Source organism: Mytilus edulis, chromosome 5 (assembly GCF_963676685.1).
Source record: "Mytilus edulis chromosome 5, xbMytEdul2.2, whole genome shotgun sequence".
Classification (NCBI taxonomy): domain Eukaryota; kingdom Metazoa; phylum Mollusca; class Bivalvia; order Mytilida; family Mytilidae; genus Mytilus; species Mytilus edulis.
The window spans coordinates 14,433,920-14,461,000 of record NC_092348.1 but is presented as its reverse complement, the minus strand read 5'-3'; the positions used below and the strand labels follow the sequence as shown (position 1 = coordinate 14,461,000).

At 32.3% G+C, this 27,081-nt stretch overlaps 2 protein-coding genes across 2 annotated transcripts in view; one reads left to right on the top strand and one right to left on the bottom strand.

Moving 5' to 3' along the window:
• Positions 1 to 14,304, bottom strand: part of LOC139523034 (probable arginine--tRNA ligase, mitochondrial) — a 20,022-nt gene extending 5,718 nt beyond the window's left edge. Inside the window, exons 1-11 of the mRNA XM_071316782.1 lie at positions 14,164 to 14,304; positions 9,891 to 10,006; positions 9,198 to 9,297; positions 7,729 to 7,812; positions 6,928 to 7,016; positions 6,412 to 6,551; positions 4,868 to 4,944; positions 3,294 to 3,411; positions 2,705 to 2,781; positions 1,728 to 1,834; positions 983 to 1,078 (exon numbers count right to left, since the gene is read on the bottom strand). Coding sequence (XP_071172883.1) covers positions 983 to 1,078; positions 1,728 to 1,834; positions 2,705 to 2,781; positions 3,294 to 3,411; positions 4,868 to 4,944; positions 6,412 to 6,551; positions 6,928 to 7,016; positions 7,729 to 7,812; positions 9,198 to 9,297; positions 9,891 to 10,006; positions 14,164 to 14,199 — 1,040 coding nt within the window. The 5' untranslated portion in view covers positions 14,200 to 14,304. The remainder of the gene's footprint in view (positions 1 to 982; positions 1,079 to 1,727; positions 1,835 to 2,704; positions 2,782 to 3,293; positions 3,412 to 4,867; positions 4,945 to 6,411; positions 6,552 to 6,927; positions 7,017 to 7,728; positions 7,813 to 9,197; positions 9,298 to 9,890; positions 10,007 to 14,163) is intronic.
• On the top strand, positions 14,304 to 27,081 carry LOC139523035 (abnormal cell migration protein 13-like). Its single transcript, XM_071316783.1, has 6 exons — positions 14,304 to 14,424; positions 20,882 to 21,142; positions 21,532 to 21,672; positions 22,438 to 22,661; positions 23,548 to 24,854; positions 26,635 to 27,081. The coding sequence occupies exons 1-5, from the start codon at positions 14,349 to 14,351 to the stop codon at positions 23,956 to 23,958; spliced, it is 1,113 nt and encodes a 370-aa protein (XP_071172884.1). The 5' UTR covers positions 14,304 to 14,348; the 3' UTR covers positions 23,959 to 24,854; positions 26,635 to 27,081.

Genomic DNA, 27,081 nt, shown 5'->3' with positions numbered 1-27,081 from the left:
CCACATAAAAGAAGATAATGTTCAATTAGATGTAAAATTTGTTCTATACATTCTATCTGAAATCTGAGACACCCTTTTGTAGATAATGTCCATAGGAACAACATATAATAAAATCAATCCTCTAGAGATACCTATGCAGAAGCTAATTTCATTTGAAAGAGGAAATTTGGTGAAAAATATTTTAGACACAGTTAACATTATAATTGGTTACATAATTGTTGCATAAAACCAACATTGCATTTATTTGAAAGAGTATTCTGTTATCTGTCCAAAACTACCAATTTTATAAATTTTCAAGCATTATTAAGAAAGTTACAGCATTTTAAAACTTGGGAGTTGGAGTTATAAAATCTTTGTATTGTGCTACCTTAACAACACAACTTAATTAAAACGTTTATCTGATTTTACAGAGTTATCTCCCTGTAGTGTTAGGTACCACCTTAATAACTATCTGAATTAAGGAATGTTTGGTAATTGATTTGGAACTTAATAACGTTGAGTTATAGCATGTAAGTGCATTTCCTATCTGTCAAGCAGTCACTAGCTGTTACACAATACTTGGAATTTTCATTATACTCCTGGAGTATCATTGCATGGAATTTAATCAACATCTTATTACACGCAGTGATAAACTTTGCACAGCATATAGTGCAACTTCTTGCTATTTTGTTATCATTCAAAGTCAATAAAAAGTAATTGACTAAGGATCATGTAAACATGACCTATATTGAAGACATAACACCTATCTGATACTGTGGATCCATTTTTTTTCATGGGTACCAATTTTTGTGGATTGAGAAAAACTTGTATATTCAAGAATATTTAACTTAGTGGTTTGGGAACAGTCAGCACACATTCCTTTAGAAACTTTATAATTTGTTGAACATTAATATTTATGGTTCCCCTGTACCCACTAAATCCATGAAAATTATATCCAACGAATTTTAATGAATCCACAGTATCTATAATGACTACAAAATACCTTGTCAGGTAGAGAGTTGATCCATCACTTTTCTGTACAACAGCTTTTATATTATCTTTTTCATCTTCAATATCTATATAACCTTTTCCTGTTGTGCTGAAATGTAGCAACTAAAAATAAATTGACTTTTCTTGTAAATTCATATCTAAAATATATTTGATAATTCATGGCATAATAAAAGAGATTTCTAAATTTTTCTTACACGTACTGTTAAAGTCAGCTATAGGTTATGTGTTTTTCCCAATTGCTGAAGGTCATAATGTGACCTGAAATTGCTTATGTCCACTTCATTTGGATTATGGTGGATAATTCTCTCATTGGCAATCTATTTTGATATTATAAGATATTCTCAAACTTTTTTTTCTTCAGATTTTATCTAATTTGAACTTTGAAGGATGTATGGTTCAACTAAACTTGGAAAGACATTTACAGGAACAAGTATTCTTTTTGCTCTTGATTTTCTTCTGTCTTCTGCTGTTCATTTCTTATCTTAAAATATTTTTTTTCTAAATCGATCAGATTTAGAAAAAATTCACTGATGATTGCTCTATTCCAAATAAGATACCTAAAACCAAAATAACAAGACCAGAATGAAGAGCTACCATCTACAACAGTCATTTTGTTCAACATTCACTGCAGACACATATACTGAAACATCTAGTCCTCATTAACTTTTAGTTCCTTATATTATTTTATCTGTAAAACAAGAGAAACTTTGAAAATTCTTTTTAAAACTATTACTTACTCATCAATATGTAATAAATCTCTTTGTTTGAGCTCCTCTATCAGTTCTAACGACTTTTTAGAGTACATAGACTCTCCTTCATAATCTGTAAACTTTATATTTAATCTCTGAAGAATATAAACACACACAATTGTTATAAGACAAGTTAGTATACCCTAAAGACTTCCCATAAACTCTTAAGATTAAAAAACTTTTGTAACTGCATTCAAAAGATAAAAAAATCAGAATTATTCCCAATTTGCTGATAATATAGAGTTACATTTTTTTTTTTAATTTTCAACTTATAAATTTTCCAGTTTTTACCAATGCAGAAAAGAAAAACATGGTTCCCAACGACTGCAGTAATACAATACTACCTCTAATAATATCAATTCAAGTTTATTTTGAAAAATTTGTATTACTGCTTCTGCTTTCATACAATTGGGTTTTTATGTACTACATTATAATGCATTGGTCAAGAAGCTAAAAGTTTAACAAACGAAACAAATTGTGATCACAGCTGACTTTTTAATATTTCAAGAAATAACTATTTGAACTGTGAGGTATTTTTCATATTTGATACCCTGGCTACATGTATTGTGGAGAAGCAGATTAGGATAGTGCACACCTATTCAGTCATGCAAGAATCATCAGGCACTGAAAGATAAGATATTGAATTCATCAACACTAATAAAAGAGAAGCTGATTAATGGACCAGTGGATGTCCTACAGAAGACCACCAGATTTGTTGAGAAGACTGGTATTCAGGTGTAAAGGCAAACGATAAGAAGAAGAAATCTGTATATTTTCGACTTATAAGTTTGAATATCTCTTTTGGTATTTTTGGCCTCTCTTCAAAATATCAATGTTTAGTCAAACACAAAATGCTTTAATATAAATTTTATATTTGGAATAATGATATGGAATCAGGCAAGATTATTTTTAAGACTATCCACAAATGTTATATATACTTTTGAAAATTTAAGTAAACAACTTGCCTCATAAACTTCTCTATATTTTTCTATACTTATGTCTCTAAAATGTTTCCATAATTGTAAATCCTCTGATGCTGTCCCTGGAACAAAATTGTTTGGTTAATTTTACAATTGTTACAAAAATGTTCTGCTCTATAAATTTTAAAAGAAAAAGATACTCTTTAAAATGTTAAATGTTAAAGAAGTAACAGTTATTTTTTAACTCAAACAAATATGTTTTTCCTACTCATAAGTTGAAAAGTTTCTGGTTTCTTTTGGAATGACAGAAATAATCTATTTTTATTTTTTTAATTTGTACTGTAAATGTAAATATTTAAGCAGTTAGACTATTGTGGATTCATTTATTTTCGTGGGTATCAATTTTCGTGGATTAAGGAAAACTTGCATTTTCGTGGATATCTAATTTCGTGGTTTGATGCAGTCTGCAAACAAGCCTTTAGAAAATGTATCCTTCGTTGAACATTTAGTTTTGTAGTTCACCTATACCAACGAAATCCACGAAAATTGGTATCCAACGAATAATAATGAATCCACAGTATTATTGAAATTATAACATAAAAAATGTTTTTATCTCAGTATGTAATTTTTTTACCCTGTTCCATGTTTCTGAATATTTCTAGACTTTTTCTGTGTGTTTCTCCTTTTTCATGTTTGTCAGGTCCACTATTCTGTTGTTCCTTTGCAACATCTTCATTTATTTTTACATAAACCTACAAAAAATTGAATAATTGAACAAGTGAGAGGTTTAGTGCTATAAAACCAGGTTCAATCCACCATTTTCTACATTAAAAAATGTTGATAACAAGTCAGGAATATGACATTGTTGTCCATTTGTTTGATGTGTTTTGTCATTTGATTTTGCCATGTGATTAGGGACTTTCCGATTTAATTTTCCTCAAAGTTCAGTATTTTTGTGATTTTACTTTTTACTCATCTTTATTTCTAAAAATAAAGTGTAACCTGAAGTATGTATTGATAACTTACAAAATGACTAACTATACATATTGTGTATGGCCCTGTCCAACCTCATAAAACCTATTTAACTTGGTTAACAGTTGCCTATAATTGCTGACATCCACTACATTTAAACCTGGATGGACAGATGTCTCACTGGAAATCATTTCATATTTGGAATCTTACATCAAAACACTTTTCTATGCAACTTGGAAATTGTGTACATTTTTAATTGAAAAAAAAACTCCCCATTCCACAAAGAAATTGTCCCCCTGAAATCAAAGCTATTTTCAGTAAGTGGTGCCTCTCTAATGATAGAAGAAAATAATTGTATATATTTCTAATGCAAAGAAAAATTGTTGTGTTTCTGGTTGGACAAAAATGTATATTTTATCAATAACTGTTATCTCAAGACTTTGATTTATGTAAATATGGAACGTAATAATAATACAGAACTGATCTGAATTTCTAACGGGAGTTATTTAAATCATTGATCATGATCTTGGTAATGTTTTTTGAATCAATACCAGATGGCTTTTGATGAATACAAAATGACATGGGGGTTGGGGATGTCTAAATGAGTTATGGCAACAATGATGCAATTTATTTTCATTAGTGATTCAAACGAAACTATTTCACATTGCTGGATTTTCTAGCTGTGTTGAAGACCCATTGGTGGCTTTGGGCTGTTTTCTGCTCTTTGGTTGTGTTACCTCTATGACACATTCCCTGTTTCCATTCTCAAATTTTATCATTGAATAATTTAATTTTGGATGTAACACGTCTTCTGAACGGCTGACGTTATTTTGTTATCAGCCCATAGACATAATTTAGTCATGTGACCATGACGTCATCAACATTTTTTCATGGTTTTCTACGGTTTAAAATGGAATTTAGAATTAAAATATAAGAAATGACTGTAATATTTTTTCTGTCTATTCGAAATAACATAAAAAATGTGGTGCACACTGTTAAATAACCCGCTACGCGCGTTATTCAATGTGCACTAAAAAAAATTATGTTATTTCTTCATAGACAGAAAAAATATTACAGTCATTCCTTATTCAAGACATCTTTCTTAAAAATAACCACCACTCTTCAAATTTTAATAAAAGTGCCTTCCTTCCCCTCATACAATTAATTCTGGAAAAGCCCTTAATCTGAATACCCTTTCATCATTTGGGGAATATAAATACTGGCAATATTGCTTACCATATATAGATGCTTCATAGGATCTTTATTTAAGTTTTCTTTATTACCATATTTATTGAAACCTTGGGCCAATAAACCTGTAACATAGAAAACAACTTTGACATTCATCTGTATGTAATTCTTAGTTAAAAGTTTTATGCAAAAGTTCAAAGAGCTATCTACAACTCCTAAACATGAACTTAACTTAAACAAATATCAAAGATATAAATGCAAACTATTGTTGTATCAGAATTGACATTAACATTGTTTAGTTAACCTTGTCTTTATGTGTTGGTCAAGTTTACAAAAATATATTTATTAGTATATTTTTGTTATTGTATTCCAATTATCTTAACGCAACCATCTATTCTGTATTATGAAAATTATTGATGTTGTAATGTTAATGCCCTTTGGGGCCCATAACTGGAAATAAAATATCTTCTTCTTCTTTTATTCTAATATGTACTGTCCAATCATACACAATTTAATTGTTCATACATTATAAAACATGCACATGAATGATGTGGTTTGTGTCCTTTGCTCATCATATTTGGTACCCCAATCACTTGTATGAGTACTTTGTGTTATACACTTACCGTACTGGGAACCCCAATCACTTGTATGAGTACTTCGTGTTATACACTTGCTGTACTGGGTACCCCAATCACTTGTATGAGTACTTCGTGTTATACACTTGCCGTACTGGGTACCCCAATCACTTGTATGAGTACTTTGTGTTATACACTTACCGTACTGGGTACCCCAATCACTTGTATGAGTACTTTGTGTTATACACTTACCGTACTGGGTACCCCAATCACTTGTATGAGTACTCTGTGTTATACACTTACCGTACTGGGTACCCCAATCACTTGTATGAGTACTCTGTGTTATACACTTACCGTACTGGGTACCCCAATCACTTGTATGAGTACTTTGTGTTATACACTTACCGTACTGGGTACCCCAATCACTTGTATGAGTACTTTGTGTTATACACTTACCCTACTGGGTACCCCAATCACTTGTATGCGTACTTTGTGTTATACACTTACCGTACTGGGTACCCCAATCACTTATATGCGTACTTTGTGTTATACACTTACCCTACTGGGTACCCCAATCACTTGTATGAGTACTTCGTGTTATACACTTGCCGTACTGGGTACCCCAATCACTTGTATGAGTACTTCGTGTTATACACTTACCGTACTGGGTACCCCAATCACTTGTATGAGTACTTTGTGTTATACACTTACCGTACTGGGTACCCCAATCACTTGTATGAGTACTTTGTGTTATACACTTACCGTACTGGGTACCCCAATCACTTGTATGAGTACTTTGTGTTATACACTTACCGTACTGGGTACCCCAATCACTTGTATGAGTACTTTGTGTTATACACTTACCCTACTGGGTACCCCAATCACTTGTATGAGTACTTTGTGTTATACACTTACCCTACTGGGTACCCCAATCACTTGTATGAGTACTTTGTGTTATACACTTACCCTACTGGGTACCCCAATCACTTGTATGAGTACTTTGTGTTATACACTTACCGTACTGGGTACCCCAATCCCCAAGGTAGTTGATTCTAATCACTTTGTGTCCTACAGCCTCATACAGATTAGATATAAAGTTCCCTATAATAGCTGATCTCAGATGACCTGCATGGAATGGTTTTGCAATATTTGGAGAACTGAAATAAGGTTTATGCTGTATCATCATCATATATCATTTGTTAATAGTATTAATCTGCATCTTCACATTTCATAAAATCCCTCTGACTAGTTAGATTTCATTCAGACTCCTTTGCAAAACTTTACTTAAACACCTTAACGAAATGCCAGAATTCAATGACTTTTATAATGTATTGGCTAAGATCAAAACCTTCCACATGTAGCTCTGACTTAAGGTTAAAAAAGTAAAATCCCCATAAAACCAATGTCATGTAAGTGATGACAGAAACACATGATGTCCTTAATCATTTTTCTAAGCAGAGGCCACATTTTAAGCACAGGGGAAGAAGACTTGAGTTTCCAAGAAAGGAGATCTAGTATTGTAATACTGATTACCTGTACTCAACCAGAATAGTCTGCTTATCTTTAATGATTCCATGATAACCATAAGTATCTCCTTCTGATAAAACTTTCTTTAATATAATCTGAAATATGTGTGCTCTATGAGAATGATGTTAAACATCTGTAGTAATTCTGTACATTAATTAGGAAATAGCAAACCAGTCCAAAACCACACTTCACCTGTAGTTTATGGTTCAAAGTTCAAAAGATTGTCAATTGGTACTGTAGTTATTGTTAGGAATCAAAAAGTATAACAGACAGACAGACATGTGAATCACTATATACCCTTCTTTTCCACTTTTAGATGCGGGGTATCATAAAGACATGTGGTATAAATGCTAATGATACAACTTTTCCCAATTAACTAAGAACCTGGTATGAAGATAAAAACAATACTGTATATATATATATATATATATAGGTATGATTTTAATGGATACAGATAAAGCTATTCACTTATCAAATGATTAACTTCATCTGTGTTCTCACTATTCATTCATTTTCTTATAAAATACATTGCATACTGGCATCACGAGAAAAATTTCTCAGACCACAAACATCATTGCAAAAAACTCATTTCTTATCATACCATACGGTGACCTATAGTTGTTAATGTCTGTGTCATTTTGGTCTTTTGTGGATAGTTGTCTCATTGGCAATCATACCACATCTTCTTTTTTATATAATTTAATTTCAATAATTTCTAGCACTGTTTACTGAATAGACATATTCATACTAATAGTTACAATATCATTTATATTTCACTTCATCAAATCATGATTGAACAAAACTTACATTACATAAATAACACGGCTTTATAAAGAAGTTAATTCTTCCATTTGTTTCATCTGCGTAGTCTATAGGTAAAGGATGCAGTTCCTGAAACAATTTAAAAAAAGTGTATTACTATTTAACAAAATAAGTTACAAAAGGAATCTGCCTATTTGTTGCATGACCAACTAAATTTCATCTAAAGTCTATTGAGAGCCAATTTAATTCCAATAAAAAAAATCTAACTAAAGAATCCTTACCAATGAATCTGATTAAAACCAGATATTCTTTAGCTCATAGTTGGTATAGATAAGATAAGATAAGAATTTTATTAATCTAATCAAGAATCCATAAAGGGCATCATTTTACAACACAATATGATTGGAAAAAGCAAAACAGAAAACTAATACCATACTATAACGTGATGGACAGGATCAGAGCCTAACACAACATGTGTTTTATATAACTATTATATCAAATCTTATATCAATAAAATATTATATTATTTCATATATTTTGTTTACATCTGGATCTTATTTCTAAACCTTTAATAATGTTATTTCCTAGGCACATGAGAGTAGGTATATATAACGATCTGAACAATCCAGATGAGGTGATATTCAAAATTAAAAAAAAAAAGACTTTGTATCTATCTGATGAGCCCTTTTCGAAATCTTTCATAGTGTTCAAAGGTAGTGCTGTTACACAACAGTCCTGTGTTTGAGGAGAGTGTGGGGCCCATAATCATATTTAACCCTGCCACATTCTGCATGTGTCTGTGCAAATTCGAGGCCTGTAATTCAGTGGAAGTCGTTTGTTACTGTTGCTCAAATTTGTTTTTCTTTCATCATTTTGTACATAAATCTGGCTGCTAGTTTTTCATGTTTGACTTATTTTAGGTTTGTCAATTCCTCTGCCATTTATAGCTGACTCTGCATCATGAGTTTTGCTCATTGCAGAAGGCCATACATTGACATATAGTTGTTGACCTCTATGTCATTAGAGTCTGGTGGAAAGTTGTCTCATTGGAAATCATTGAAGAGCCTGTAATTCACTGGTTGTTGTTTGTTGCTGTGTTACATATTTGTCTTTCGTTCATTTTTTGGTACATAGATTAGACTATTAGTTTTCCTGGCCTGAATTGTTTTACATTCAGGATTTCTGGCCTTTCATAGCATGTGGTATTGGCTGTGCTCATTGTTGAAGGCTATTAGGTGACCTGTAACTGTTAATTTCTGTATCATTTGGTCTTTTGAGGAGAGTTGTCTCATTGGCAATCATACCACATCTTCTTTTTTATATTTACACATAATACATGACTATTACAGTAAAAATGTAATTTAAGTACATATATGGTTTTAAGATTTTTTAAGCTGATATTATAAAGGAAATTTTAATGATAGGAAAGTTAATTCTGTTGTATTTTCCTCTAGTATTTTATTATTCAATATTGTTTAGTATGTTCTATAGTATTGAACGCTTTAAATTTGTACCTGTGATATAGCCTGGTTGTCTGAAAACAGTGTCTGGTTAAGTCCTGGAATAGTTTCCTTCACATCGGATACACTGATATAAAACTGGGGGTCTTGGAGTCTAAAGGAATAATAACAAATGCTCATTCTTTGTTTATATATAGAGAAATATTTGAAAGTAATTCAATGAAAAAATGAAACACTTCACAGAAGAACTTATCTATCATGTCTATATTTATTTTTATTTTTTTTAAGTAATCTTCTAGCATCAAAGGTAAAAAAAATTGTGAACACTTTAGAATCATATTGATATATAAAACAGATTATAAAATTATCAAAATAAGCAGAAGACATTTAACTTTCAATGCAGCAGCAGCCTTAAATCAGAATCTGTTCTCGAACTATTTCAGTTCAGACAAGGGATAATGGTATTCTCTGCAAGATGATTAATATATTGTCTCATCCCTAACCAGAAGTTGGGAGAAAGATTCTAATTTTTAAAAGCAACTTTTCTTGTTTCTGAATCCTAGATATTTTTGTCAAGTGTATTACATTATTAATTATGTGATGATTTATCTGAATGCATAAAAAGTTGTCTCCCTGAACAGGAAATTTTGCAAAAATATTTTGTCTATTACAAATGTAATTACGAATTGATAATAGACAATGATAGATATATTTATACATTCGAGCTATAACAATGAAAGTTGTTACCGGGTTTTCTTTGTCACAAGTCTGTATTTGATATTTGCAGTTAATATATCTTCTAGTGCTTCTGTCCTCCCTGATTGTGTCACCTCTTTGTTCCCACTTCGTAAAAACTTTATTACCTGAAACAATAAGTAAATAATGACTAAATTACTTTGAAAATCCGGTTAACAAGAATGTGTCCAAAGTACACGGATGACCCACTCGCACTATCATTTTCCATGTTCAATGGACCACAAAATTGGATAAAAAATATAATTAGGCATTAAAATTAGAAAGATAATATCATAGGGAACATGTGTACTAAGTTTCAAGTTGATTGGACTTCAACTTCATCAAAAACTACCTTGACCAAAAACTTTAACCTGAAACATGCAATTTCATTTTCTATGTTCAGTGGACCGTGAAATTGGGGTCAAAAGTTTAATTTGGCTTTAAAATTAGAAAGATCATATCATAAGGAACATGTGTACTAAGTTTCAAGTTGATTGGACTTCAACTTCATCAAAAACTACCTTGACCAAAAACTTTAACCTGAAGCGGGACAGATGGACGAACGAACGGACAGACGGAAGAACGAACGGACAGACGGACGAACGGACGCACAGACCAGAAAACATAATGCCCCTCTACTATCGTAGTTGGGGCATGTGGGGCAAAAATTATTGTCTTCAAGCCTCAAATATTGCTAGCCACCAAAAACAATTTGACTGTATCTTTTGTCATTAAAGTGCATTTTTTTACAATCACTATTTAAGCCCTAACAACAATTAATCTTCATTACCATGTGATTACAGTTAACCCTGATTTACAGGATTGTTTTTATAATTATAATAAGGCTTTAATAATTTATCTGTGATAAATTTGCATGCTGGAACGAGTAGTCAATTAGGCATTCGTAGGCTACCCTTCCCCGCATTCAAAATGCCATCAGTATGGGAATATAACAGGAAATATACATGGAAATTGTCGCAATTAATGGATAAATTGATTACTACTTACAGAGACATATAATACTTAACTCAATAGTTTTATAAACAATTATATAGTAAGTGAACAGTTTCTTTCAGTAAAATATTCTTAGAATGGAAGATTAGGATATATATGAGGGTTGTAATGGGGGTACCATCATGATTAATAACGGTTAAAGTTCTTGTCAAATGAAGCTAATGGTAATTTTGGTGTAGGACAATAAAATGTACACTTTCTTTTAAAGGATAAAAACATCGAATGATTTTGACGAATATTTTTCCAAAAATGACCGTAACGATAATTATTTGAGCCTTTTGATTAATCACAATAAGGATAACGAATTTGACGCTAACGGTAGCCGAAAATGACCGTTTGACGCTGACGTGAAAGGGCATTAATACCCTCATATATGTGGGGAAGACATTTAAAACTATGGAACACTACCTTTAAACTTTCCTCATTATTCAATCTACAAAATTTAGTCTATTCATATTATCAAAATACATGCATCATGACAGCTTTTATTATTTTATTTTTCAACTAATAATTTTTAGTTTACCTTTAAACCATTTTAGTGTCGGCCTTCTTTTTCTTTAAGGGTCCTTAGGTAGCAATACACAGTTAGAAGTTTAGTTTCGCATTATGGCCCCTGTGAATTTTTTAAATATGAAAGTTTTTGTACAATAAAATTGATTTTTAGATAATTGAAGAATAATATAGCCTTCTTAGTGGGTTTATATGACCATATAGATTGATTTTAACATGTTTTATAGGCCATTTCAATGATTGACAGTCCGTATTTTCCTATCCGTACCGTTCATAGGTCCATAAATTATTGTAGTGTTTATCAACAAAGATTTTGCGCTCGATCTTTTCAATTCAATTTTATGGAAAAACGAGCAGGAAAGCATATGATTTTTTTTGGACCACTTGATAGATATAAACCTATGGATTCAGGAAAGGTATCACTGTAGTTCATTGAAATTTTCCTTTAGACCAAATTTTGGAGACTTTTGTGACATGTTCACCCCCCTTTTTTGCTATATTTTGTATCTAAGAAATGCAGATTGTTGCCATGGTTACAGCCAAAAGGGATTATATTTTACCCTTATGACCATTAAAAATCAAATCTATTGAAGATTTTCTTTCTACAAGTATATACATGCATAACACACATATAAAGCCTTCTTTGTTAGACAGGAGAGGAAAGAGGGTGTTTAAAAATTATGAGTGTCAATTTTAAGTTTTTTTTCTAACTGTGTATTGCTACCTTATGGCATTTGACAAAGCAAATAATTGCTGTTTTTTAGACAAACATACCACAAAACTATTGATATTTATGTTATAGGTACAATTCTAAGGGAGAAACAACCTTTAGTATGACAGCATATGTTAGTTTTGTTGTTTATTGTCCTTAGCAACCAATATAGACATTTTGACACAAAGACTTGGTTCCGTTATAAATTGATACTTTATTGGCTACCCCTTGGAAAAGAAGATTGCGCGTTATGTAGAAACCTTAAAAGGGAACGCTTTATATTTTTTCATTCGACTAAATCAAATTTATTATTTTAGCAAGTATAAAGTCACAATTTAGCATGAATTAAGCCTAAATTTTTTCCCGCTGTTATAAATAAATTATGTATTTACTAAATTTTAACCAAGGCTTTGGTATGGTAATACACAATAAAATTGACATTCTAGAGCTTTAAAATAGCTTTAACTTGTAAACGTTGTCTACTGTTAAGGTTAATTTAAGTTTTTAAACAAGAAAAGACAGGGTTAGAAGGTATAGTTTTAGAAAATTGACTAAAAAAGGAGAAAATGCACTTTGACATGGCATGTTTCATAAAATCACTTTTTTGTTGCATTTCAGTGTCAACTGCTAACCTTCATAAAATATTTATTTCTGAACCGATTTTCAAAACAAGCAGGCGAAAATGCTCGTTTTAACTAGTAGAAAACAGAAATCCATTTAAAGTGGAATTGGGAAAAAAAATGTTAATCCTTAAGGTAGCAATACACAGTTAGAAGTTTAGTTTCGCATTATGGCCCCTGTGAATTTTTTAAATATGAAAGTTTTTGTACAATAAAATTGATTTTTAGATAATTGAAGAATAATATAGCCTTCTTAGTGGGTTTATATGACCATTTAGATTGATTTTAACATGTTTTATAGGCCATTTCAATGATTGACAGTCCGTATTTTCCTATCCGTACCGTTCATAGGTCCATAAATTATTGTAGTGTTTATCAACAAAGATTTTGCGCTCGATCTTTTCAATTCAATTTTATGGAAAGACGAGCAGGAAAGCATATGATTTTTTTTGGACCACTTGATAGATATAAACCTATGGATTCAGGAAAGGTATCACTGTAGTTCATTGAAATTTTCCTTTAGACCAAATTTTGGAGACTTTTGTGACATGTTCACCCCCCTTTTTTGCTATATTTTGTATCTAAGAAATGCAGATTGTTGCCATGGTTACAGCCAAAAGGGATTATATTTTACCCTTATGACCATTAAAAATCAAATCTATTGAAGATTTTCTTTCTACAAGTATATACATGCATAACACACATATAAAGCCTTCTTTGTTAGACAGGAGAGGAAAGAGGGTGTTTAAAAATTATGAGTGTCAATTTTAAGTTTTTTTTCTAACTGTGTATTGCTACCTTATACTTTAGAGTTAGGCCAAGGATTCATTCATGGTTATGGTTAAGTTAGGGGATGTTCTAGGTAACGTTAGGGTTAGGTTTTAGGGTTAGCAATGGTTAGGGTGCGAATTTAGGTATGGGTTAGGGTTAGGTTAGGGGTTAGGGATAGTTAAGCAGTGGAAATCCAGGGGGGGGGAGATCAATACACCTTATCGCTAATCCCGGCTGACCTGTCCGCTTGAACTTTTGACGTCAACAACAATCACTTTTCCATTGTAGCATCAGATATTTTGTTTTATGACGTCAACATTTTAAGGGAACCTGTGTGATATCCAGCAATGGCGGACAAATAGCGATAAGGTGTATGCATATATGGGTTGGGACTCCTTTAAAGTAAAAGAAGGCCTTATTGTCTATGAACTGTGTTTTTATAGTGCTATTTCTGTCCCATTTTAATTAATTGGATCTGACAAATTTCTGGTTTTTATCTTGAATATATACATTTATATATAATTATATTGCATTGCCGAAACGACCAAGTCCGAATCAAACAAGGCCATAAATTATATTGGCTCCTTGGGCGAAACGTCTTGTTTCCTACTTTTAGACCGTTAGTTTTTCCATGATTAATGATTGGTTTAAGACTTGCCAGTTTTGCAAATTCTCTCCGCATGTAAACCGACATCGTATCAATCTAAAAGTTTGATTTTGATTGTAAACATGAAAAATCTTCAAAATTCGATGTCGAGGATTCTTCTGGGCATGGGGAAAGGAACGATATTTTCTGTTGTGGAAATTATATATTCGGCAATAATAACTTCCGGTCGGTAATTAATGATGGCGATTCAGTATCTGCAGCTGATGTTGATGTTGCTACCTTTTGTAATTGGATCATTAACTTATGATAAATGTGGGTGAAAGTTTACAGCCATCATTGCATGGCCAAAATAATTCATCACGATCACAGGATAGTTTTCAATTATATAAATGTTAACCACAATCTAAGGAAAATGATAAATAGAAAAAAATAAGCTATATTATAAAATGAAACAAGACATCAAGTATGCTGAAAAGTACAGACATCTGAAAAAAACAAGTACAAAAAGAACAAAGAACAAAGAACGGCATACTGGGGTTATATCCTCAATCCTCAATCTTAAGGCCTTTTGACAATGTGCGGTTTACCTCTCTGGTGCGATTTCCTCGACGTATTTTCTTCTCTGTGCTATATACATGTTATATATTTTTTTTATATTGAAAAAATATTAGACCTACCCATAAATGATCCTGACCAACAGTGCAACAATCAATCTAAACCTAATTACAGTGACTTGACTGTTAGTGTTGCTGTAACCATGGTAACCAGAGAGCATGAATTTCTTTACAAAATTGCTTGTGCTCTCCGGTTACATTGGCGCCCAACAATAATAACCCACAGTTAGAAAAATTACCTAGCCAGGTTAAAATATAAATATAAAAATAAGATGAAAATATCATCATTACAGAGTATGATGACTCTTGAGATGGGGGAAGTGTGACGGGATTGCTTCCCTTAGAAAAACAGACCTGCCAACTATCCCGATTTTCGCGGTATCATCCCGATTTTCACCCCTCAACCCGAATCCCGATATCGGGATCGTAAAACAAGTCAAAAACCCGATTTTCACAAAATATACCCGAAAAAATTATTGGTTACCGATTTTGAAGTTTTTCTGATCAATTTTTAAAAATCTATAATTTTACCTGGGGACATATTATGACAAGTTTATATTAACCCTGTGCTAATCAACGGTCACAACAGGTGTCATAATTTGTTGTTGCAAGTAATCGGATTATCTGATGGGTCATAACAATCCTCAAAATTAGTTAATAAACAGAAATTCAGTCAGACGGCCTTTGATTTTTAACCAATTTATCATATAAGCACAATTTGCAACGTTTACCGTAGTTCCATGACAAAATCATATTAACTAAAAGATGAGAACAGTGTAATGAACTCTTAAGAAAACATCATTTATCTTGAAATCCATTTAATTTTTGAAATCAGACATGTGTCTGTTGATTTAAAATCGATGCCATTTTGTATACACTTCTACTGTATATAAGCCTCCGCTGGTAAGAGCACCTCTGAACACAAAGAAAGATAACTCAAATTTTATCCATTTTCTCATTAATACTGGCAGACTTAATAAAAATCTGAATTTATTTTTCTAACTTTAGGACATATAGGTTCATGTCTTTTGAGTCGTGGTCTAAAGACAAGCAGGTCTTTGGAGGGGGGAAAGGGGGGTCTTCATTTTTTATTGTCATTTTTCTTTTTTCTTAAATTGTTTTGTCAATTTTAAAATAAGTACAAGAATCATGCAAATAAAAGATATCAAGGCTTATAAGCTTATCATCAGTATACCAAAAGAAAAAAGAAGAGATATGAGACTATTTTAAGAGTAAAAAGCAGTGCACGCAGAAATGCCGTAAAAACTGTAACCCTTAAAAATCTGGTCGCGCACTAAATCCCCCATAGGGATTTTCAAAAGTTGGCAGGTCTGGAAAAACTTAGTAGATACTTAGTCAGCCGTAAGCGGTTGAGCTAGGGAAGTACTTCTTTAGCTCAGTCAGTTAACGCGCTGCCTTGTAACACAGAGGTCCCGGGTTCGAGTCCCGGTGGAGACAAGCAATTTTGTAATGAAATTCGTGCTCTCCGGTTACATTGCTCTCCACCAATTGCAACTCATTCAAAATTTTGACCAAATTGCAATTTGTTTTATAAAATCAAATACTTCAACTAGTCAGAAATTTGAACCAACTGCTGTAGAAAACCACAGCCAAGTCATGAAAGTGCAAGGTGATAAAATAAAACATACTTACAATCCTATAAGACTTTAACTCTATAAATATAGAATACTTTTAGAAAGAAAAACTATATGAAAGCTTAGTTTGGACAATTTTATAGCAATTCAAAATAAACAGTTCCTCTTCAGCATGGAAATGACTATAATATTTATACAAACTGATAAACCAATTTTTTCACAACATCATTAAAGTGGAGTTAAAGTCTTATAGGATTGTAACTTTGTACATGTAAGTATATTTTATTTTATCACCAAGGTTGCACATTCACATTTTGACTGAACAATTTGTTCAATATTCTGACCAGTTGAACAATTTGGTTTAATAAAACAAATTGCAATTTGGTCAAAATTTTGAATGAGTTGCAATTGGTGGAGAGCAACACTAACAGTCAAGTCACTGTAAAACATGTAAAAAGCTATTAAATCACTGTGCACAGATAACACCGGTGTCGCACCAATGAAAAAAGAAGGACAGTTAATAGCTGATACAAAGCAAAAGGCAGACATCCTCAACACACAATTCCAATCAGTGTTTACAACTGAATCAAATAACTCCATTCCAGAGAAAGGTCCTAGCTCACACCCTGTGATAACACCACTTGAAATATCTTTACCTGGTGTCAAGAAACTCCTACACAATTTAAACCCACATAAGGCAACCGGCCCAGACAACGTCAGCGGCAGAATACTAAAAGAACTCAAAGACCAAACAGCTCTAATTCTCACACTTATCTTCAAAATATCACTTGAAACTAGCATTACACCAACACGCCAACAAAGCACCAGTATTCAAAAAAGGGGGAAAATATAAACTAGAAAATTACACTCCTATATCATTGACATGTATGTCCTGTAAACGTATGGAGCATATCATCACTAAACACATCATCAACCACCTTGAAAAGAACAATATATTGTATGACCTCCAGCATGGCTTCCGTTAGTCTTGATCTTGCAAAACTCAACTTATTTCATTCATCCAAGAATTTGCAGCAAATAATAACAACACTCAAATAGACTTCATTTTAATGGACTTTAAACTGGGTCTCTGCCTTCCCAAATGACAGAACACAAACACTTGTCCTGGTTGGAGAGTGATCTGACCTAGCCCCAGTCACCTCAGGTGTCCCTCAAGGCACAGTTCTGGACCCAGTATTATTCTTGGTATACATTAATGACCTACCAGAATACCTATCATCCAGTAAGCGCAGACTGTTTGCCGATGACAGTATCATCTATAAAACCATCAAATCTCAAAGTGACTGTGATGCACTACAGTTAGATTTAGATGCAGCTGCTAGGTGGGAGCAAGACTGGTTGATGGCTTTCCATCCAGACAAATGCACAGTCCTTACAGTCTCACAGAAGAAAAACCCATTTAAACATGACTATATCCTCCACAATCACAAACTGGAACTTGTCTCTTCGGCTAAATATCTGGGCATTACACTTCAAGCAAACCTAAAATGTTCAAAACATACAGACAACATCATAGCTAATGGCAACAAATCTCTGGGCTTCTTAAAAAGAAACTTAAAAACATCATGTCAGAACATCAAAACTTGGGCGTATCTGGCACTAGTCCGTCCTAAACTGGAATATTTATGTTCAGTATGGGACCCTCACACAGTTGAACAAACCTCTAAAATCGAGATGGTCCAAAGGCGAGCTGCCAGATATGTCTGTAACAGATACCATAACATCAGTAGCCCGACAGATATGATAAACACCCTAAACTGGCCAACTCTACAGGAAAGAAGAACACGCACAAGGTTAATAATGTTCTACAAAATAGTACATCAAATCGTAGCTATACCATCTGCTATTCTCATACCATCAGACAGTAGTACCTGCAAAAACCATAATTATACTTTTAGACACATTGCAACCAAAAAAAGATACATATAAATATTCATTTTTTCCATATACCATAACTCAGTGGAACTTATTGCCAATGCAACCATTCTCTGTCGCCACAGTCAACACATTCAGAGAACATCTCACACCAGCTGTTCTCCTCAAATTCATCTAACTCATTATAAGCCTATGTACATAGTTTTAACATGTTTAATCACAATTTAAAAAAATTAAATTACACACCTCAAATTTATTTCCAAATGTTTTTGTTTTTGTAAATAAATATATATAGGCCTGCTGCGCAAACAGTAAATAATCTTCAGTTAATTGAAGGACTACGGAAAACCTATAAACATGATAAAGAAGAAGAAATGTTTACAAATTTTTCCTATTCTGCCTAACGTGAGGGTACCCAAATTGCACCTATTTTGACAGGTTTTTTTCCACCTACCTTTCTTTATCTCACCTGGCCCAATAGGTCCAAATGAGCTTTTCTCATAACTTGATGATGTCCGTGGTCGTCATCCGTTTACTTTAAAAAAAAAAAAAAAGGCAAATTTTTCAATTTTGCAGACTGATCAAATTATCTTCAAAATGCTTTAACTATAGAAATTGCTATTTGACCGGCACCAGCAACATAGTAAATTTGTTGCTGTTGCTGGAAAAATAGAATATGTTAGTTTGCTGGCATTATAGGTAAGCGGAAAACAAGTTAAAGCTATTTTAATGTTTATAAATATATGCAATTCAAAATCAACATGATCAAGTTTGAATTTTAAATATTTTTGATTTTTGAAGCTATATGTGATTGACTTTGTTATATTGTATAATACTATATTAAATTTATGATGCAATGAAATTTTTAATGTTATATTGTATAATACTTTATCAAATTTATGATGCAATGAGATTTTTAACTTATAAATATTTTTTTTCATAACACATGTAGTTAAAAAATCTGAGATTTTATTCTTATGCATACATAAAGCATTAGACTGTCACTGACTGATTTTAGAAATAAATACATCTACATGTACATGGTTAGATATGATTTCATTGCAACAAATGGATGCTCAATATTTTTATTTTGGTTTTTTCTTGCTCTACATTCTTAATAGTTTTAGTCTTTGACTGATAAATGTTTTTACACAATTATATGTGTCTCAAATGATGTAACTTTAGCTGTTTACTTATTTAACTACTGATACATCTATAATTATTTGTTTTGTTTTATGTTGACATTGCACATTTTCATATTACTTAAAAAGTAAATATTAAATTTCACAGAGATTAACAAAGAACCTACAAATTAACAAATTCACTATATTGCTGGTGCCACACCCCAACCCTGAATCCACCTATACTATTTAGCATTTAGAACAAATCTGAAATAGGATACAAATGTTCACCAGGTCAAGATCTATCTGCTCTGAAATTTTCAGACACATCAGACAACAGTTTGTTGGGCTGCTGCCTCTAAATTGGTAATTTTAAGGAAATTTTGCAGATTTTGCTTATTATCTTGAATATTATAATAGATACCGATATAAACTGTAAACAGCAAAATTGTTCAGCAAAGTAAGATCTACAAATATTTTTTGCATGACCAAAATGGTCAATAGACCCCTTTAGAAGTTATTGCCCTCATCATCTCATAGTCAATTTTTAACAATTTTTTGTAAATTTTTGTATAAATCTTTTATAAAAAATCTTCTTCTCTGAAACTACGTGGCCACACACTATTCATGTGAATCGTTCAATGCCCTTTAGCTTACACTTCAACTTGTATTCATGCACTTGACATGTGACATAAATGATATCATGTACATATATGTAGATCTCACAAACATGACAAACATGTTTAACCCCGCCACATTTTTGCGCCTGTCTGAAGTCAGGAGCCTCTGGCCTTTGTTAGTCTTGTATTATTTTAACTTTTAGTTTCTTGTGTACAATTTGTAGTTTAGTATGGCGTTCATTATCACTGAACTAGTATATATTTGTTTAGGGGCCAGCTGAAGGACGCCTCCGGGTGCGGGAATTTCTCGTTGCATTGAAGAACTGTTGGTGACCTTCTGCTGTTGTCTGCTCTATGGTCGAATTGTTGTCTCTTTGGCACATTCCCCATTTCCATTCTCAATTTTATGTCTTATTTGAAAATATTATACTAAGATCTTATCTTTATCACTGGGTTTATTCAATTTGTTTAATATTCATAAACATTATTTGTATAATACAAACTTCTACAAGACAGACAATTAGGATATCGATATATACATGTATTTGAATATTTTGTTTATAGTTTAAACATCCCTGGTGATCAAAGGTGGATCCAAGGCCAGTGGAAGGGGGTGGTCTGGACCTTTTGTGGGAAAAATTTGGTTGATTATATAGAGAATCACGGAAGCATGACTGGATCCTCCCGTTTTAGGTCAATCAGCACCCCCTCCTTATAAAAAGTTCTTGATTATGGAGATCTGCCACTGTTGATGATGGTGATAAGAGACTTATACTAAACTATTTATTGGTAAAACAGTTTGCATCAGCAAGCTGTATATTTAAGTACAGTATATAAGCCAATATGTGTTTTTTTTCAAATTTTTATAAATAAGACTGAAAATGCTGAAAATCAAAAATCTTTTTTCATATTTATAATTCCAGATTACTACATGGATGACAGATGTGGGGAAGTAATTGATATGGAAGAGGAAAATATTGAATCTGGAAACTTAGATCTAACAATCTTTCTAACGTATGTACCAAACATGAAATGCCAGTTAACAATTAAGGCTCCTGATGACAGGCAAATCATGGTATATTTCACTGAGATTGATATAAAAGAGAAAAAGGGAAGAATTAATACTTGTGAAGATTACCTGGAATTATTTGATGGATCAACTACATATAACAACAGTGTTCCAGGTAATTGTTGTTTCCATCTACACAATACTGTTCCTAGTATTTGTTGTCATACAACTTATATATATAGTCATGACAATTGTGTTCCTGGGATTTGTTGTCATTATTCTTCTGAAAAAAGTGAGAAATAAATATAGAACAATATTTTAATTTTATTTACAAGTTTATAATGATTTTTGATTAACATGATTAAGCAAAAGACCATTCAAAGTTTATATATCTGTATAAACCAAATATTATCTTTAAATTGACAAGGATTATGAAAGGCTAATTATCGTGAGTATTGACTTTTTTATTGAGTGTCATTGCAGCAAACTAGTTTAGGTGATTCAATATTTTTATAGCAAAGATAGAAGGTTATTAAGATACTAGATATACCTGTATTTTTACAGATTCTGATTTGAAGATTTGTGGTGACTATGAGCCTAGAAGAGCTTATTACACTAGTGGACAATATCTGACTCTCAGGTTCACGAGCGACTATAGAAAACAAGACACAGGATTTGAACTGTTGTTTACTTCATTTCATACAGGTATATACATGTGATATACATGTGATATACATGTGATATATGTACATTTATCATGTTTATATAAAATATTTAGATACAAGAATTTCAGAAATGATTTAATTACATTGGAACCAATCAATCAACCTTAAATGTTTAAATGCACTTTAAAGTCAAACTATGATGTTTTTCATATCTACATGCACTTTGTTGCACTTTCATATCTTTGGTGCACTTTTATATCTTTGATGCACTTTCATGTCTACAAAAAATGTACATGCACTTGACTGTCCCTCTGGTATCTTTTGTCCCTCTTGAAAATTTGTACTTCTATTTTCCAGATTTTTGATTTATTATATATATCTGAAAGAATAAAATGAATCTTTATTGGTGGCATTTGGTTGTTGTCTCTTTGACACATTCCCCATTTCCATTCTCAATTTTACTTTATTATACATGTACAACTATAAATTTTCGTTTTCTCATTGCCTAAAAGTATTTAGAACCCTCTTTTGTAAATCATCATCACCACTAGAAAAATCATGAGAGATTAAAATAAGATGGAACAGCTAAGATGTACCTTAATAAAGCACATGAAATGGGAAAGGATGTATATATATGTTACAGTGAATTTGTAGAATAAGGGATTATGTTCTATACATGCATGCTATAATCACTGAAATTTTCAGGGATTATTATAAACATTATAAAAAAACTATTAGAAATAAAACTCATTACACTAAGAATTGGTTTTTGATCTCTATTTAATAATATTTTATATACATTTAGGTGTTTGTAATGTGACAAAAGAGTTCAGATGTCGACAGGGACAATGTATATCTAAATCCTTCCAGAATGATGGTTACAATCAGTGTGGGGATAACAGTGATGAACCTATAACCAATACTGACATGGATTACTATGCTGCCGGTTCAGTCATACTAATTATATGTATAATTCTAGCTGCATGTTATATCTGTAAAAGACGTAGACAAAGAGGAGCTGTCATCAAGGTATTTATTATTTAAATCAAATATTTTTATGCCCCATTTATGGGCATTATGTTTTCTGGTCTGTGCCTCAATTCGTTGGTTTGTTTGTTCGTCGGTTTGTCCTGCTTCAGGTTAAAGTTTTTGGTCGAGGTAGTTTTTGATGAAGTTGAAGTCCTATCAACTTCAAACTTAGTAATCATGTTCCCTATGATATAATCTGTCTAATTATAATGCCAAATTAGAAATTTTATCCCATTTTCACAGTCCACTGAACATAGAAAATGATAATGCAGATGGGGCATCCGTGCACTTGGGACACATTCTTGTTATGCCTGTTTTAGTGCACAGTTAAATTTTAGAGAGGAAATGTTGAAAATGAATGATCTTAACTCAGATATTATGCAGAGAATTGACAATTTAGAAGGCATGGTATTGAGCAACAACCTATCAAATAGCACACAGAACAGAAAATATAAATGTTATTGCTTGCTTTTATAAAAGCATATTCAAAACAAAGTACCGGAAATGATTTATACTAATATTAAACATGACTTCAGCTCATAGAATACTTTCAAGTTATGTCCTTCACCAAAAAAAAAACAGTCATCAATTATAATGAGTTGTAGTATATATCTTATATATTTTAATCATGGTACATGTACATAGAACTATTATGTCTAAACAATTGTGTTTATATGTTGTATGTTTGCTTTTTTCTCTTATTATTATCATTTTGTTTTTACTTGTATTGCATACATGTATATGAGGGCCTCAGGGAAGATTAGTAATTGTAACTAACTGTGTTTACCCTCTTTAAATAAAGAATTTATTATTATTATTATTGTTATTATTATTATACTTGTATTTAATGAGTGTAATTTATTCTTTTTTTTATTAAAATTCACAGAGATCAGGAAATCAGTCAGAAATACCACTAACTTCACAACCAGTTTCTCAGCCATTTCAAGGACAACAACCAGCTGGCTATCCACAACAACCAACAGGCTATTCACATCCACCAGCTGGCTATCCACAACAACCAGGATATCAGCCACAGTCTGGATACCCACCACAACCTGTATATACTGATCACATGGGACATCCTCAACAAGGATATGTACCTCTGTCTGGGAATCCTCAACCAAGCTATGTACAAATGCCGGAGAAGCTGCCGCAACCAAGCTTCCAACCACCACCAGGATATCCCTCTCAACCAAACTATCAACCGCAAAGTGGTTATTCTCAGCCAGGATATCATTTAGTAGATCCTCCACCATATACAGAAAGTCCATATCCTTCAGCACCACCAAAACAGTAAAGATAAAAGGCAGATTTCATGCCTCAGTTTGTGGCTAGGGCATTAAATTTTAACTATCATTGTTATTCTATAAATGTAATTATAATAGTTGTCCTGACATTCTTTTTACATGCATTGTGCTAATTTTGGTGTGTAGAAAAAATAAGATACCAATTGAATAGTATAAACCAATGTCAATTAGTTCCTTTGAACTTTATGATTTTGCAATTTGACATCCTTCTGACTTATTATTTGTGGTTTGTTTTAATTGACTTTCCTCAGATCTAGAAAATCTCATGAAAGTTGTACATTTTTGTATGACTTAGGTGGAATGCTTGGTGAGCTTCACAATTTGAATTTTCCTAAGTGTTCTGTATTTTTGTGATTTTACTTTAACTCTTAATTTAGACAGGAACCTATTGACACAAAAAAGCAAAAGACATTTTAGAAGTCATCATATACTTATCAGTAATATACAATCACTGACAAGATACTATATTAAAGACAGGAACATGAACATTATAAAGTGGGGTTAACCGATTTCAATTTCAAATTTCCTCTTTTTATCTTAAGGAGGCTTGCGGGTATAAGATTTTCAGAAAAAAATTAAATATTTATTTTTCATTACAAAATTTTATTAATTACCTTTAGTAGTTGTTACTTAATCATATGGTACAAAAATCGTCCCAAAAATCATAAAGTGTTGGCCTCAGGTGACTTTTAGAATGTAGATATCATTGAAAAAGCTCAAAATTATCTCCCTTTGGTGCAAAAATGCTATTTTTTGGCATTAAAATTGAAATATCTTTTTTAACTCATCGGTGACCAATATTTTTTATTGTTGTTTTCGAATATGCTGTACATATTATTAAACTAATTGTAAAATTTAAGTGATTTCTGTAATTTAGTTCTTTTTAGCTCACCTGGCCCGAAGGGCCAAGTGAGCTTTTCCCCATCACTTTGCGTCCGTCGTCCTCCGTCGTCGTTGTTAACTTTTACAAAAATCTTCTCCTCTGAAACTACTAGGCCAAATTAAACCAAACTTGGCCACAATCATCACTGGGGTATCTAGTTTAAAAAATGTGTCCGGTGACCCAGCCAACCAACCAAGATGGCCGCCATGGCTAAAAATAGAACATAGGGATAAAATGCAGTTTTTGGCTTATAACTCAAAAACCAAAAAATTAAGAGCAAATCTGACGGGGTAAAATTGTTTATCAGGTCAAGATCTATCTGCCCTGAAATTTTCAGATGAATCGGACAACCCGTTGTTGGGTTGCTGCCCCTGAATTAGTAATTTTATGGAAATTTTGCAGTTTTTGCTTATTATCTTGAATATTATTATAGATAGAGATAAACTGTAAACAGCAATAATGTTCAGCAAAGTAAGATTTACAAATAAGTCAACATGACCAAAATGGTCAGTTGACCCCTTTATGAGTGATTGCCCTTTATAGTCAATTTTAAACCATTTTTCGTAAATCTTAGTTATCTTTTACAAAAATCTTCTCCTCTGAAACCACTGGGCCAAATTAATCCAATCTTGGCCACAATCATATTTGGGGTATCTAGTTTAAAAAATGTGTCCGGTGACCCGGCCATCAAATCAAGATGGCCGCCACAGCTAAAAATAGAACATAGGGGTAAAATGCAGTTTTTGGCTTATAACTCAAAAACCAAAGCATTTAGAGCAAATCTGATATGGATGAAGTTGTTCATAAGGTCAAGATCTATCTGCCCTGAAATTTTCAGTTGAATCGGACAACCGTTGTTGGGTTGCTGCCCCTGAATTGGTAATTTTTATGAAATTTTGCTGTTTTTGGTTATTATCTTGAATATTATTATAGATAGAGATAAACTATAAACAGCAATAATGTTCAGCAAAGTAAGATCTACAAATAAGTCAAGTGACCGAAATGGTCAGTTGACCCCTTTAGGAGTTATTGCCCTTTATTGTCAATTTTTAACCATTTTCGGTAAATCTTAGTTATCATTTACAAAAATCTTCTCCTCTGAAACTACGGGGCCAAATTAATCCAAACTTGGCCACACTCATCTTTGGGGTATCTAGTTTAAAAAATGTGTCCGGTGAACCGGCAATCAAATCAAGATGGCCGCCACAACTAAAAATAGAACATAGGGGTAAAATGCAGTTTTTGGCTTATAACTCAAAAACCAAAGCATTTAGAGCAAATCTGACAAGGGGTTAAATTGTTTATCAGGTCAAGATCTATCTGCCCTGAAATTTTCAAATGAATTGGACAACCTGTTGTTGGGTTGCTGCCCCTGAATTGGTAATTTTAATGAAATTTTGCTGTTTTTGGTTATTATCTTGAATATTATTATAGAGAGATAAACTGTAAATAGCAATAATGTTCAGCAAAGTATAAAGATTTACAAATAAGTCAACATGACCAAAATGGTCAATTGACCCCCTAAGGAGTTATGTTCCTTAATAGTCAATTTTTAACAATTTTCATAAAATTGGTAAATTTTTATTAACATTTTCCACTGAAACTACTGGGCCAAGTTCATTATAGATAGAGATAATTGTAAGCAGCAAGACTGTTTAGTAAAGTAAGATGTACAAACACATCACAATCACCAAAACACAATTTTGTCATGAATTCATCTGCTTCCTTTGTTTAATATTCACATAGACCAAGGTGAGCGACACAGGCTCTTTAGAGCCTCTAGTTTTATTTCGATATTACTGCTATTTCTCCTATTAGTTCAACAGAAAAAAGGACATTAACAAAAATGTATGCTTCTTTTGAAGGCAGATTGTGAATGTAAATGAATGGCAGTTATTATTAGTAAAATAATAAATAGTTAGAAACAAGAACATACCATGAAATGCAGTGATCTCTACAATAACCAGTGTGAAATTTTACAAAACCAATTTAATCAGAATGTTTATAGCAACTAAAGCAAGTTTAAAGTACTTGACCTCTACTGATATGCAATGATGCCATCCTGCATAATCTTTTCTACTTTACCCAATGTATATAATTTGCTGATTTTTGGTGTAGATATATAACATAAAAAAATACTCATTATTAGTCAATCAATCATTCTAAATGAAAAATGCATATAAATTAATAATGTGTTAGTGTAAAAAATTGCTAAAGCATCCAAAAAAAA